Below are 14036 nucleotides of genomic sequence, written 5' to 3'. Positions count from 1 at the left end.
ATAATTGTTCCCAAGAAGGGAACCCTTGTTGACGGGGATAGAGAACTCTTTTCCACGTTCACTTTCCATCCGTGAGATCTGAGAAAGGCCAGGACGATGTCCGTGTGAGCCTTTGCTTGAGGAAGGGACGACGCTTGAATCAGAATGTCGTCCAAGTAAGGTACTACCGCAACGCCCCTTGGTCGTAGCACAGCTAGAAGGGACCCTAGTACCTTTGTGAAAATCCTTGGAGCAGTGGCTAATCCGAAAGGAAGCGCCACGAACTGGTAATGTTTGTCCAGGAATGCGAACCTTAGGAACCGATGATGTTCCTTGTGGATAGGAATATGTAGATACGCATCCTTTAAATCCACCGTGGTCATGAATTGACCTTCCTGGATGGAAGGAAGAATAGTTCGAATGGTTTCCATCTTGAACGATGGAACCTTGAGAAACTTGTTTAAGATCTTGAGATCTAAGATTGGTCTGAACGTTCCCTCTTTTTTGGGAACTATGAACAGATTGGAGTAGAACCCCATCCCTCGTTCTCTTAATGGAACTGGATGAATCACTCCCATTTTTAACAGGTCTTCTACACAATGTAAGAACGCCTGTCTTTTTATGTGGTCTGAAGACAACTGAGACCTGTGGAACCTCCCCCTTGGGGGAAGTCCCTTGAATTCCAGAAGATAACCTTGGGAGACTATTTCTAGCGCCCAAGGATCCAGAACATCTCTTGCCCAAGCCTGAGCGAAGAGAGAGAGTCTGCCCCCCACCAGATCCGGTCCCGGATCGGGGGCCAACATTTCATGCTGTCTTGGTAGCAGTGGCAGGTTTCTTGGCCTGCTTTCCCTTGTTCCAGCCTTGCATTGGTCTCCAAGCTGGCTTGGCTTGAGAAGTATTACCCTCTTGCTTAGAGGACGTAGCATTTTGGGCTGGTCCGTTTTTACGAAAGGGACGAAAATTAGGTCTATTTTTTGCCTTGAAAGGCCGATCCTGAGGAAGGGCGTGGCCCTTACCCCCAGTGATATCAGAGATAATCTCTTTCAAGTCAGGGCCAAACAGCGTTTTCCCCTTGAAAGGAATGTTTAGTAGCTTGTTCTTGGAAGACGCATCAGCCGACCAAGATTTCAACCAAAGCGCTCTGCGCGCCACAATAGCAAACCCAGAATTCTTAGCCGCTAACCTAGCCAATTGCAAAGTGGCGTCTAGGGTGAAAGAATTAGCCAATTTGAGAGCATTGATTCTGTCCATAATCTCCTCATAAGGAGGAGAATCACTATCGAGCGTCTTTATCAGCTCATCGAACCAGAAACATGCGGCTGTAGCGACAGGGACAATGCATGAAATTGGTTGTAGAAGGTAACCCTGCTGAACAAACATCTTTTTAAGCAAACCTTCTAATTTTTTATCCATAGGATCTTTGAAAGCACAACTATCCTCTATGGGTATAGTGGTGCGTTTGTTTAAAGTGGAAACCGCTCCCTCGACCTTGGGGACTGTCTGCCATAAGTCCTTTCTGGGGTCGACCATAGGAAACAATTTTTTAAATATGGGGGGAGGGACGAAAGGAATACCGGGCCTTTCCCATTCTTTATTAACAATGTCCGCCACCCGCTTGGGTATAGGAAAAGCTTCTGGGAGCCCCGGCACCTCTAGGAACTTGTCCATTTTACATAGTTTCTCTGGGATGACCAACTTTTCACAATCATCCAGAGTGGATAATACCTCCTTAAGCAGAATGCGGAGATGTTCCAACTTAAATTTAAATGCAATCACATCAGGTTCAGCCTGTTGAGAAATGTTCCCTGAATCAGTAATTTCTCCCTCAGACAAAACCTCCCCGGCCCCATCAGACTGGGTTAGGGGCCCTTCAGAGATATTAATATCAGCGTCGTCATGCTCTTCAGTATCTAAAACAGAGCAGCCACGCTTACGCTGACAAGGGTTCATTTTGGCTAAAATGTTTTTGACAGAATTATCCATTACAGCCGTTAATTGTTGCATAGTAAGGAGTATTGGCGCGCTAGATGTACTAGGGGCCTCCTGAGTGGGCAAGACTCGTGTAGACGAAGGAGGGAATGATGCAGTACCATGCTTACTCCCCTCACTTGAGGAATCATCTTGGGCATCATTGTCATTATCACATAAATCACATTTATTTAAATGAATAGGAATTCTGGCTTCCCCACATTCAGAACACAGTCTATCTGGTAGTTCAGACATGTTAAACAGGCATAAACTTGATAACAAAGTACAAAAACGTTATAAAATAAAACCGTTACTGTCACTTTAAATTTTAAACTGAACACACTTTATTACTGCAATTGCGAAAAAACATGAAGGAATTGTTCAAAATTCACCAAATTTTCACCACAGTGTCTTAAAGCCTTAAAAGTATTGCACACCAAATTTGGAAGCTTTAACCCTTAAAATAACGGAACCGGAGCCGTTTTAAACTTTAACCCCTTTACAGTCCCTGGTATCTGCTTTGCTGAGACCCAACCAAGCCCAAAGGGGAATACGATACCAAATGACGCCTTCAGCAAGTCTTTTCTAAGTATCAGAGCTCCTCTCACATGCGACTGCATGCCATGCCTCTCAAAAACAAGTGCGCCACACCGGCGCGAAAATGAGGCTCTGCTTAAGCTTTGGGAAAGCCCCTAAGGAATAAGGTGTCTAATACAGTGCCTGCCGATATTATTATATCAAAATACCCAGATAAAATGATTCCTCAAGGCTAAATATGTGTTAATAATGAATCGATTTAGCCCAGAAACAGTCTACAGTCTTAATAAGCCCTTGTGAAGCCCTTATTTATGATCGTAATAAACATGGCTTACCGGATCCCATAGGGAAAATGACAGCTTCCAGCATTACATCGTCTTGTTAGAATGTGTCATACCTCAAGCAGCAAGAGACTGCACACTGTTCCCCCAACTGAAGTTAATTGCTCTCAACAGTCCTGTGTGGAACAGCCATGGATTTTAGTTACGGTTGCTAAAATCATTTTCCTCATACAAACAGAAATCTTCATCTCTTTTCTGTTTCTGAGTAAATAGTACATACCAGCACTATTTCAAAATAACAAACTCTTGATTGAATAATAAAAACTACAGTTAAACACTAAAAAACTCTAAGCCATCTCCGTGGAGATGTTGCCTGTACAACGGCAAAGAGAATGACTGGGGTAGGCGGAGCCTAGGAGGGATCATGTGACCAGCTTTGCTGGGCTCTTTGCCATTTCCTGTTGGGGAAGAGAATATCCCACAAGTAAGGATGACGCCGTGGACCGGACACACCTATGTTGGAGAAATGTGTGTGTGCCGTTGATAAAATGGGGTTAAATCTCTGCTCTGACCAGTGGAGCCAAGGGAAGCCAGCTGGTGTATTTCAGGGCAGGGATTAATCTTGCCTAGAGTTGACCCTAGACCGACACCTTTGTGTAGTGTTTTTGAATGCACAACACTGACTTGCATTGACAAGGATTTTACAATTCCATTCAGCACTAAAGAAATCCCACAGGTGGGATCAAAGTAATATGAGAATGTTGGGTATGTATAGTTATAATTGCTTTTGGTTAAAAGTTAATTATGGCATCCTGTCAATTCTTAGCAATTGCAGGTTAAATGAGGATAAGCTGTCCTTAGCATGGCTACAAATCCTGTGTTTAACAAAGTATAATGATAAACTCACCTGTAATTACAGTGCATATATAGTGCTAATGATAAACAGATATCTGTATGTTAAATTCCAATATTAACTAATGCAAGGACTATACAAATAGGAAAACAATTACAACTTGAAACACGGTTGTGCTGAATTCATGCAACTGTAGACCTTCAGATTGATGAATTTGTAGTTTTCACATGATAATAAAGCAAACAGTCAGGAAACAAAAAGGTGTAACAATCTATCTTCTTTTAAGATAACAAAATGGAAACATCAGGAATAAATGGAATGTTTTTTAAAAATGGACAATGTTAGGAGCTGATCTCTAATTAGGCAACGCACACGGCTCCTGGATATCCCTGTTGCTGAAGAACATTTCATTCAGGAAGTCTATAGCTCCTAGAGGGTGGGATTAATAACTCTGCAATATGATTGGCTAAGTAATGTCTGCATAACTGTGCTGTTTATCATACTATATAAGAGTAGATCAAACATTTTTCACAAACAGTTTTAAAGTCTCTTTTAAAAACAGAATTTATGTTTACCTGATAAATTTCTTTCTCCAACGGTGTGTCCGGTCCACGGCGTCATCCTTACTTGTGGGATATTCTCTTCCCCAACAGGAAATGGCAAAGAGCCCAGCAAAGCTGGTCACATGATCCCTCCTAGGCTCCGCCTACCCCAGTCATTCGACCGACGTTAAGGAGGAATAATAGCATAGGAGAAACCATATGGTACCGTGGTGACTGTAGTTAAAGAAAATAAATTATCAGACCTGATTAAAAAACCAGGGCGGGCCGTGGACCGGACACACCGTTGGAGAAAGAAATTTATCAGGTAAACATAAATTCTGTTTTCTCCAACATAGGTGTGTCCGGTCCACGGCGTCATCCTTACTTGTGGGAACCAATACCAAAGCTTTAGGACACGGATGAAGGGAGGGAGCAAATCAGGTCACCTAAATGGAAGGCACCACGGCTTGCAAAACCTTTCTCCCAAAAATAGCCTCAGAAGAAGCAAAAGTATCAAACTTGTAAAATTTGGTAAAAGTGTGCAGTGAAGACCAAGTCGCTGCCCTACATATCTGATCAACAGAAGCCTCGTTCTTGAAGGCCCATGTGGAAGCCACAGCCCTAGTGGAATGAGCCGTGATTCTTTCGGGAGGCTGCCGTCCGGCAGTCTCGTAAGCCAATCTGATGATGCTTTTAATCCAAAAAGAGAGAGAGGTAGAAGTTGCTTTTTGACCTCTCCTTTTACCTGAATAAACAACAAACAGGGAAGATGTTTGTCTAAAATCCTTTGTAGCATCTAAATAGAATTTTAGAGCGCGAACAACATCCAAATTGTGCAACAAGCGTTCCTTCTTTGAAACTGGTTTCGGACACAGAGAAGGTACGATAATCTCCTGGTTAATGTTTTTGTTAGAAACAACTTTTGGAAGAAAACCAGGTTTAGTACGTAAAACCACCTTATCTGCATGGAACACCAGATAAGGAGGAGAACACTGCAGAGCAGATAATTCTGAAACTCTTCTAGCAGAAGAAATTGCAACTAAAAACAAAACTTTCCAAGATAATAACTTAATATCAACGGAATGTAAGGGTTCAAACGGAACCCCCTGAAGAACTGAAAGAACTAAATTGAGACTCCAAGGAGGAGTCAAAGGTTTGTAAACAGGCTTGATTCTAACCAGAGCCTGAACAAAGGCTTGAACATCTGGCACAGCTGCCAGTTTTTTGTGAAGTAACACCGACAAGGCAGAAATCTGTCCCTTCAGGGAACTTGCCGATAATCCTTTTTCCAATCCTTCTTGAAGGAAGGATAGAATCCTAGGAATCTTAACCTTGTCCCAAGGGAATCCTTTAGATTCACACCAACAGATATATTTTTTCCAAATTTTATGGTAAATCTTTCTAGTTACAGGCTTTCTGGCCTGAACAAGAGTATCGATAACAGAATCTGAGAAACCTCGCTTCGATAAAATCAAGCGTTCAATCTCCAAGCAGTCAGCTGGAGTGAAACCAGATTCGGATGTTCGAACGGACCCTGAACAAGAAGGTCTCGTCTCAAAGGTAGCTTCCAAGGTGGAGCCGATGACATATTCACCAGATCTGCATACCAAGTCCTGCGTGGCCACGCAGGAGCTATCAAGATCACCGACGCCCTCTCCTGATTGATCCTGGCTACCAGCCTGGGGATGAGAGGAAACGGCGGGAACACATAAGCTAGTTTGAAGGTCCAAGGTGCTACTAGTGCATCCACTAGAGCCGCCTTGGGATCCCTGGATCTGGACCCGTAGCAAGGAACTTTGAAGTTCTGACGAGAGGCCATCAGATCCATGTCTGGAATGCCCCAAAGTTGAGTGACTTGGGCAAAGATGTCCGGATGGAGTTCCCACTCCCCCGGATGCAATGTCTGACGACTCAGAAAATCCGCTTCCCAATTTTCCACTCCCGGGATGTGGATAGCAGACAGGTGGCAGGAGTGAGACTCCGCCCATAGAATGATCTTGGTCACTTCTTCCATCGCTAGGGAACTCCTTGTTCCCCCCTGATGGTTGATGTACGCAACAGTCGTCATGTTGTCTGATTGAAACCGTATGAACTTGGTCCTCGCTAGCTGAGGCCAAGCCTTGAGAGCATTGAATATCGCTCTCAGTTCCAGAATATTTATCGGTAGAAGAGATTCTTCCCGAGACCAAAGACCCTGAGCTTTCAGGGATCCCCAGACCGCGCCCCAGCCCATCAGACTGGCGTCGGTCGTGACAATGACCCACTCTGGTCTGTGGAATGTCATCCCTCGTGATAGGTTGTCCAGGGACAGCCACCAACGGAGTGAGTCTCTGGTCCTCTGATTTACTTGTATCTTTGGAGACAAGTCTGTATAGTCCCCATTCCACTGACTGAGCATGCACAGTTGTAACGGTCTTAGATGAATGCGCGCAAAAGGAACTATGTCCATTGCCGCTACCATCAACCCGATCACTTCCATGCACTGAGCTACGGAAGGAAGAGGAACGGAATGAAGTATTCGACAAGAGTCCAGGAGCTTTGTCTTTCTGGCCTCTGTTAGAAAAATCCTCATTTCTGAGGAGTCTATAATTGTTCCCAAGAAGGGAACCCTTGTTGACGGGGATAGAGAACTCTTTTCCACGTTCACTTTCCAGCCGTGCGATCTGAGAAAGGCCAGGACGATGTCCGTGTGAGCCTTTGCTCGAGGGAGGGACGACGCTTGAATCAGAATGTCGTCCAGGTAAGGTACTACTGCAATGCCCCTTGGTCTTAGCACAGCTAGAAGGGACCCTAGTACCTTTGTGAAAATCCTTGGAGCAGTGGCTAATCCGAAAGGAAGCGCCACGAACTGGTAATGTTTGTCCAGGAAAGCAAACCTTAGGAACCGATGATGTTCCTTGTGGATAGGAATATGTAGATACGCATCCTTTAAATCCACCGTGGTCATGAATTGACCTTCCTGGATGGAAGGAAGGATAGTTCGAATGGTTTCCATCTTGAAAGATGGGACCTTGAGAAATTTGTTTAAGATCTTGAGATCTAGGATTGGTCTGAATGTTCCCTCTTTTTTGGGAACTATGAACAGATTGGAGTAGAACCCCATCCCTTGTTCTCTCAATGGAACAGGATGAATCACTCCCATTTTTAACAGGTCTTCTACGCAAAGTAAGAACGCCTGTCTTTTTATGTGGTCTGAAGACAACTGAGACCTGTGGAACCTTCCCCTTGGGGGAAGTCCCTTGAATTCCAGAAGATAACCCTGGGAGACTATTTCTAGCGCCCAAGGATCCAGAACATCTCTTGCCCAAGCCTGAGCGAAGAGAGAGAGTCTGCCCCCCACCAGATCCGGTCCCGGATCGGGGGCCGATATTTCATGCTGTCTTGGTAGCAGTGGCAGGTTTCTTTGCCTGCTTTCCCTTGTTCCAGCCTTGCATTGGTCTCCAAGCTGGCTTGGCCTGAGAAGTATTACCTTCTTGCTTAGAGGACGTAGCACCTTGGGCTGGTCCGTTTTTACGAAAGGGACGAAAATTAGGTCTATTTTTTGCCTTGAAAGGCCGATCCTGAGGAAGGGCATGGCCCTTACCCCCAGTGATATCAGAGATAATCTCTTTCAAGTCAGGACCAAACAGCGTTTTCCCCTTGAAAGGAATGTTTAGTAGCTTGTTCTTGGAAGACGCATCAGCCGACCAAGATTTCAACCAAAGCGCTCTGCGCGCCACAATAGCAAACCCAGAATTCTTAGCCGCTAACTTAGCCAATTGCAAAGAGGCGTCTAGAGTGAAAGAATTAGCCAATTTGAGAGCATTGACTCTGTCCATAATCTCCTCATAAGGAGGCGAGTCACTATCGAGCACCTTAATCAGTTCATCAAACCAGAAATATGCGGCTGTAGTGACAGGGACAATGCATGAAATGGGTTGTAGAAGGTAACCCTGCTGAACAAACATCTTTTTAAGCAAACCTTCTAATTTTTTATCCATAGGATCTTTGAAAGCACAACTATCCTCTATGGGAATAGTGGTGCGTTTGTTTAAAGTAGAAACCGCTCCCTCGACCTTGGGGACTGACTGCCATAAGTCCTTTCTGGGGTCGACCATAGGAAACAATTTTTTAAATATGGGGGGAGGGACGAAAGGAATACCGGGCCTTTCCCATTCTTTATTAACAATGTCCGCCACCCGCTTGGGTATAGGAAAAGCTTCTGGGAGCCCCGGCACCTCTAGGAACTTGTCCATTTTACATAGTTTCTCTGGGATGACCAAATTTTCACAATCATCCAGAGTGGATAATACCTCCTTAAGCAAAATGCGGAGATGTTCCAATTTAAATTTAAAAGTAATCACATCAGATTCAGCCTGCTGAGAAATATTCCCTAAATCAGTAATTTCTCCCTCAGACAAAACCTCCCTGGCCCCCTCAGATTGGGTTAGGGGCCCTTCAGAGATATTAATATCAGCGTCGTCATGCTCTTCAGTAACTAAAACAGAGCATCCACGCTTACGCTGAACAGGGTTCATTTTGGCTAAAATGTTTTTGACAGAATTATCCATTACAGCCGTTAATTGTTGCATAGTAAGGAGTATTGGCGCGCTAGATGTACTAGGGGCCTCCTGAGTGGGCAAGACTCGTGTAGACGAAGGAGGGAATGATGCAGTACCATGCTTACTCCCCTCACTTGAGGAATCATCTTGGGCATCATTGTCATTATCACATAAATCACATTTATTTAAATGAATAGGAATTCTGGCTTCCCCACATTCAGAACACAGTCTATCTGGTAGTTCAGACATGTTAAACAGGCATAAACTTGATAAGAAAGTACAAAAAACGTTTTGAAATAAAACCGTTACTGTCACTTTAAATTTTAAACTGAACACACTTTATTACTGCAATTGCGAAAAAACATGAAGGAATTGTTCAAAATTCACCAAACTTTCACCACAGTGTCTTAAAGCCTTGAAAATATTGCACACCAAATTTGGAAGCTTTAACCCTTAAAATAACGGAACCGGAGCCGTTTTAAGCTTTAACCCCTTTACAGTCCCTGGTATCTGCTTTGCTGAGACCCAACCAAACCCAAGGGGAATACGATACCAAATGATGCCTTCAGAAGTCTTTTGTAAGTATCAGAGCTCCTCTCACATGCGACTGCATGCCATGCCTCTCAAAAACAAGTGCGCAACACCGGCGCGAAAATGAGACTCTGCCTATGCTTTGGGAAAGCCCCTAAAGAATAAGGTATCTAAAACAGTGCCTGCCGATATTATTATATCAAAATACCCAGAATAAATGATTCCTCAAGGCTAAATAAGTGTTAATTCAATCGATTTAGCCCAAAAAATGTCTACAGTCTAAATAAGCCCTTGTGAAGCCCTTATTTACAATCGTAATAAACATGGCTTACCGGATCCCATAGGGAAAATGACAGCTTCCAGCATTACATCGTCTTGTTAGAATGTGTCATACCTCAAGCAGCAAAGACTGCAAACTGTTCCCCCAACTGAAGTTAATGCTCTCAACAGTCCTGTGTGGAACAGCCATGGATTTTAGTTACGGTTGCTAAAATCATTTTCCTCATACAAACAGAATTCTTCATCTCTTTTCTGTTTCTGAGTAAATAGTACGTACCAGCACTATTTGAAAATAACAAACTCTTGATTGAATAATGAAAAACTACAGTTAAACACTAAAAAAACTCTAAGCCATCTCCGTGGAGATGTTGCCTGTACAACGGCAAAGAGAATGACTGGGGTAGGCGGAGCCTAGGAGGGATCATGTGACCAGCTTTGCTGGGCTCTTTGCCATTTCCTGTTGGGGAAGAGAATATCCCACAAGTAAGGATGACGCCGTGGACCGGACACACCTATGTTGGAGAAACATTATTACTTGCCTGCATTACGTATACTTCAATCAAATGTATATTTTAGCACCCTGTAGGGTGCATGTTTACCTTATTCCCCAGCTACCTTTAGCTGTGATCCATTTTTTAAATTTTAAAAGTTAAGCAATACAGGCAATTTCAGGTTGTAACACATGACTCATATATACTCAAAACAGAGTGGGTTCCTTCTGTTCTGCTTTAAGTCTTTGCAAGTTATCTGTAGTAAATAATAGCGGTTAGGGCAGTGTGAGCATGGGCAGAATTAAATATAAGGGGCTGGTGGTTAGAGCTCTAATTGGCTGTACCACAAAATGTTAAAGCTTTAAAAAAAATTAAAAAAAAATTACTTATTGTTTGGGACTGTTGGAAATTTGTAGCCCTACTTACTAGTCAGTGACTAGTGAGCTCTTCTAAGGGGTTCCACAGAGCTAAATCCAGCCCTTAACAAAGGACAGCCAGTACTCCCATTTCCTGCTTCATTGGTACAACACTAATGACTGCTCAATTATTTAATCAATTATTTTTGACATTTTACCATCACTAAAATCTGCTGTGACACATTTATCAAGAAACGTCCACTCGTTAGACACCTGCTAGTTTTGTGTGACACATTATAGTTTAACAACATCATCAGGTTATGGAATGTCAGCTTTCTAATGACGGCCAACATACTGAGCATTCTATAAATATGAAAGAGAATTACAGCAAATACTATCAGGATTTCTCATGCAGAATGCGTGAGGCCAGAAGGATGCAAGTGACAAGGGGCCTCACCTGAGGATGAGAAACTGTGCTGGTGGCTGTTTCTCTTCGACTGATTTTCAGGCATAACGAGTTGGTGGCTCTGATGAATATTAGAGATGATACTGGAAAGTTCGTTCTCACGGCTGTGGAAGGACAGGGAAAAAAAATTACTGTCAATGTATCACTAGGGATTTTTTTTTTATTCAATGCTTGAATCTTCAATATCTGGTCTAATTCATTAGACTATTTTGATGTATAGTTAAAAAAAAAAGCTGAAAGATTTGATGTAATCAGCAATATTCTTTTACATTCTAAAAAGTAGCAAATGGTTTTAACTAAATAATAAAAATAATAATAACAATTATAATAATAGGTTGATTCTGCTCTTGCCAAAAACCAGTTGATGACACTTTCCAGTTGGCTGAATATTTCCCTTATTTTCCTGATACTGCATGTCAGTCATTAATTTGGACAGTGTTCCAACAAAGTAGCAGACATTTAGATTTTTTTTATAGCACATGCTTTAATACGTGAATATATGTTAATGTATTAAAATAAACAGATATCCTGTTTTATCATAGTTCGTCTTATTAGATAAAGATATGGCTCAATCACTAAAAACACCCTACCTTGTAACATTTGTGTAACTCGAAGTCCTGCAGTTTTAAATCCCAGCATGAAGATGTGAACTAAATTTAATGAGCACCAATTAAAACTGGCACAGAACAACTCCTATCAATTGCTTTGAGATCACTGGATAGAGAGCACTAAATCATTATTATTTCTGTGGGGTTATCAAGCTTGGCAAGGATAATTTTTCCCCTTCCAGTAATTATAGATATAATATTTCTCAGTAAGGGAAGCAGGAATGGTTTATACCCTTCTTAGTTAGAGGGTCCTAAAATTACTTTTTTGCAGCCAAACTATTTCAATGTTGGATAATCCATGACAGGAGCAGCTTAGCACTATTTCATTTATATATAGCAAACAAAAAACAAACAAAAAATAGAAAGAAAAAAAACAACAAATATTAAGAATAATCTATAAAGAGTGCGCATTATGAAAAAACCATCAAATATATGATCTATATGAAATCTGCAATAATATATTTCCCCCCCAAAACATGGTTGTTTATTGTCAGTGGGGTTTTTTTACCTAAAGAACATTGCAACACATATATACAGGTACAAACCCCTTTTTCTAGCTGCTTGGGACCGGAAAAGGTTTGGATTTCAAAATATTTGTATATTTTGCATCTCTAAAATGGGACAGCTTGCAGAGGGGATGGAACCAAGTGTAAACAACAATATCTTATGCCATTAAGGCAATGTTTACATATTATTGTACAGCTTATACATGCAACCTAAATGTAGTTTTATATCATTTTAATACTTTTTTTTATACATACTAACATCAGGAATTACTGTAATCAGATAGACAATAGTTGTTATTTTAAATAAATATAGACTATTTGCATTTTAGAATACAAAAAAAGAGAAAATTGTGACTTACTGGTGGGGATTTTTAAAAAAAAATAATTTTATTAAAAAAAACAATATTAATGAAAAGCTGAATCATTTGGATTTCTGAATAATTTCCGGATGTGGGGATTTGTACCTGAATATAAAAGCACACTTGACCTCCTGTGTGTGGAATAAAAAGCAGTTGGAAATAATAATAGCAATATAACTGAATTTTATTTCCATATAATTCATTTTATACAAACCACTTTATTATAGCTAAGTGTTAAATGTTTTTTTCTCTGCCCTTTAACTGAGACTCCCACATGAAGAATAGAGCTTTGAAATCCAAACATTCAAACATATGACTAAGTGGCTTTAAATCATACGTGGCTGCAAAATCTCACTCACACTCAATATATTATACAGGGCCCAGGTTTCAGTATATAATATACCATCACATGATTTTACTGAAAAATGTAATGTAAACATTTCTGTATTTAAGGCGGTTGTCAAAACTGACAGTTTTTGCAACTTGCTATTTGGTCAGCTTCTTAAAAGAAATCTCTGAAAATGCCACTCAAATAAATGACCTGCAAATCACTACAATTCTACCCTTCTTCAGTTAAACCCGTTACTCACATGATATGAGAGCCCCATCTTTGCCTCTGAAAGAGAGAGCACATCTCTGTATGGTGGGGAGCAGGAGAAGTGAACGTCAATCTGTGCTCAGACACCCTTAACTTTGAATCTATACGACAGCTAGACAGTGCTCTTTAAATCTGCTATGTTCCTGCTGAGCCCCCTTCTCTTGTCATGAACACTGAACCCTCCAGCACCATGGCTAGCAGCCCCCAGCAGAGGCACAAAAGCACAGCTAATCTTAAAGATAAGGCCTCATTATTAATTGGATCTGTCTGTGTCTTCACTTTGCCAGCATTTTACAGTTTGTCTGGCTACAGATTTCTACTGGATAAATATCATCTGTTTCTTTTCTCACCCTTCACCCCCCTTTGCCTTGTAATAATGAGCCCTCACTGATATTCAGTATTTAACCACCCTGAACTGCTCATCTTGTACCGATATCTCATTTAGCTTGGTAGTGTTAGTGGGGGGGGGGGTCTCTAAAAGGAGATACACAGCATTTAATCCCTCTTGGGTGTGATCCCTCCCAGCACTGCCAGAGTGCATTGTATTATGTAAATATTGCTGGTTTGTAAGCAGTTTATGAGGTGATTACCAGTTCTGTGTGTGTTTAATCTCACGGATCACAGAGGGGAAGCCTCGTCCAGAGGACAAATGGAGATTAATGTTACCTTCAGCACGAAGATACTTTAGGGAGGGGGGGAGGGGTGCAACACATCCTTATGGGAAGAATACGATCCAACAGGTAAATGTAGAATGATTTACGGAATTGTCAAAATGTTCCAATAGAATAAGCTGGCGCTCTACAGCTCTAACACCCAGGCTTTAATACAGTGGCTATAAACATTTTGTATTTGCCTGGCTCATTTGGAACTCAAATTACAACCCAATGTGTTTACTACTACACAACTCATAAAAAAGTTATTTTAATCTTATGTTATAAGGCATACAATGTAGAAATATACTCAATATGTGTCCTAATTAATTTGCTTTATTTAACTAGCCGTCTCTCACTGATTCTTCTACCTACATCCAACTTTAATGTACCATGACATCCTTGGGCATAAGTGTCATGATACACTGATAGTCATAGATGGCTATAATGATATGAGCACAAGTTAGGTAGTTCTAAAAATGACATGC

At 41.5% G+C, this 14036-nt stretch overlaps 1 protein-coding gene across 8 annotated transcripts in view; it reads right to left on the bottom strand.

Annotated features, from left to right (window-relative positions):
• SAMD11 (sterile alpha motif domain containing 11) overlaps window positions 1-14036 on the bottom strand; it is a 393689-nt gene that overhangs the window by 111513 nt on the left and 268140 nt on the right. For all 8 annotated transcript variants that reach the window (XM_053690450.1, XM_053690449.1, XM_053690447.1 and 5 more), the window contains one exon: window positions 10819-10931. In XM_053690450.1, coding sequence (XP_053546425.1) covers window positions 10819-10931 — 113 coding nt within the window. The remainder of the gene's footprint in view (window positions 1-10818; window positions 10932-14036) is intronic.

Source organism: Bombina bombina, chromosome 8, assembly GCF_027579735.1.
Source record: "Bombina bombina isolate aBomBom1 chromosome 8, aBomBom1.pri, whole genome shotgun sequence".
Lineage (NCBI taxonomy): Eukaryota > Metazoa > Chordata > Amphibia > Anura > Bombinatoridae > Bombina > Bombina bombina.
Note: the sequence above shows the minus strand (reverse complement) of the source record. Positions and strands in the feature narration are given on the sequence as shown.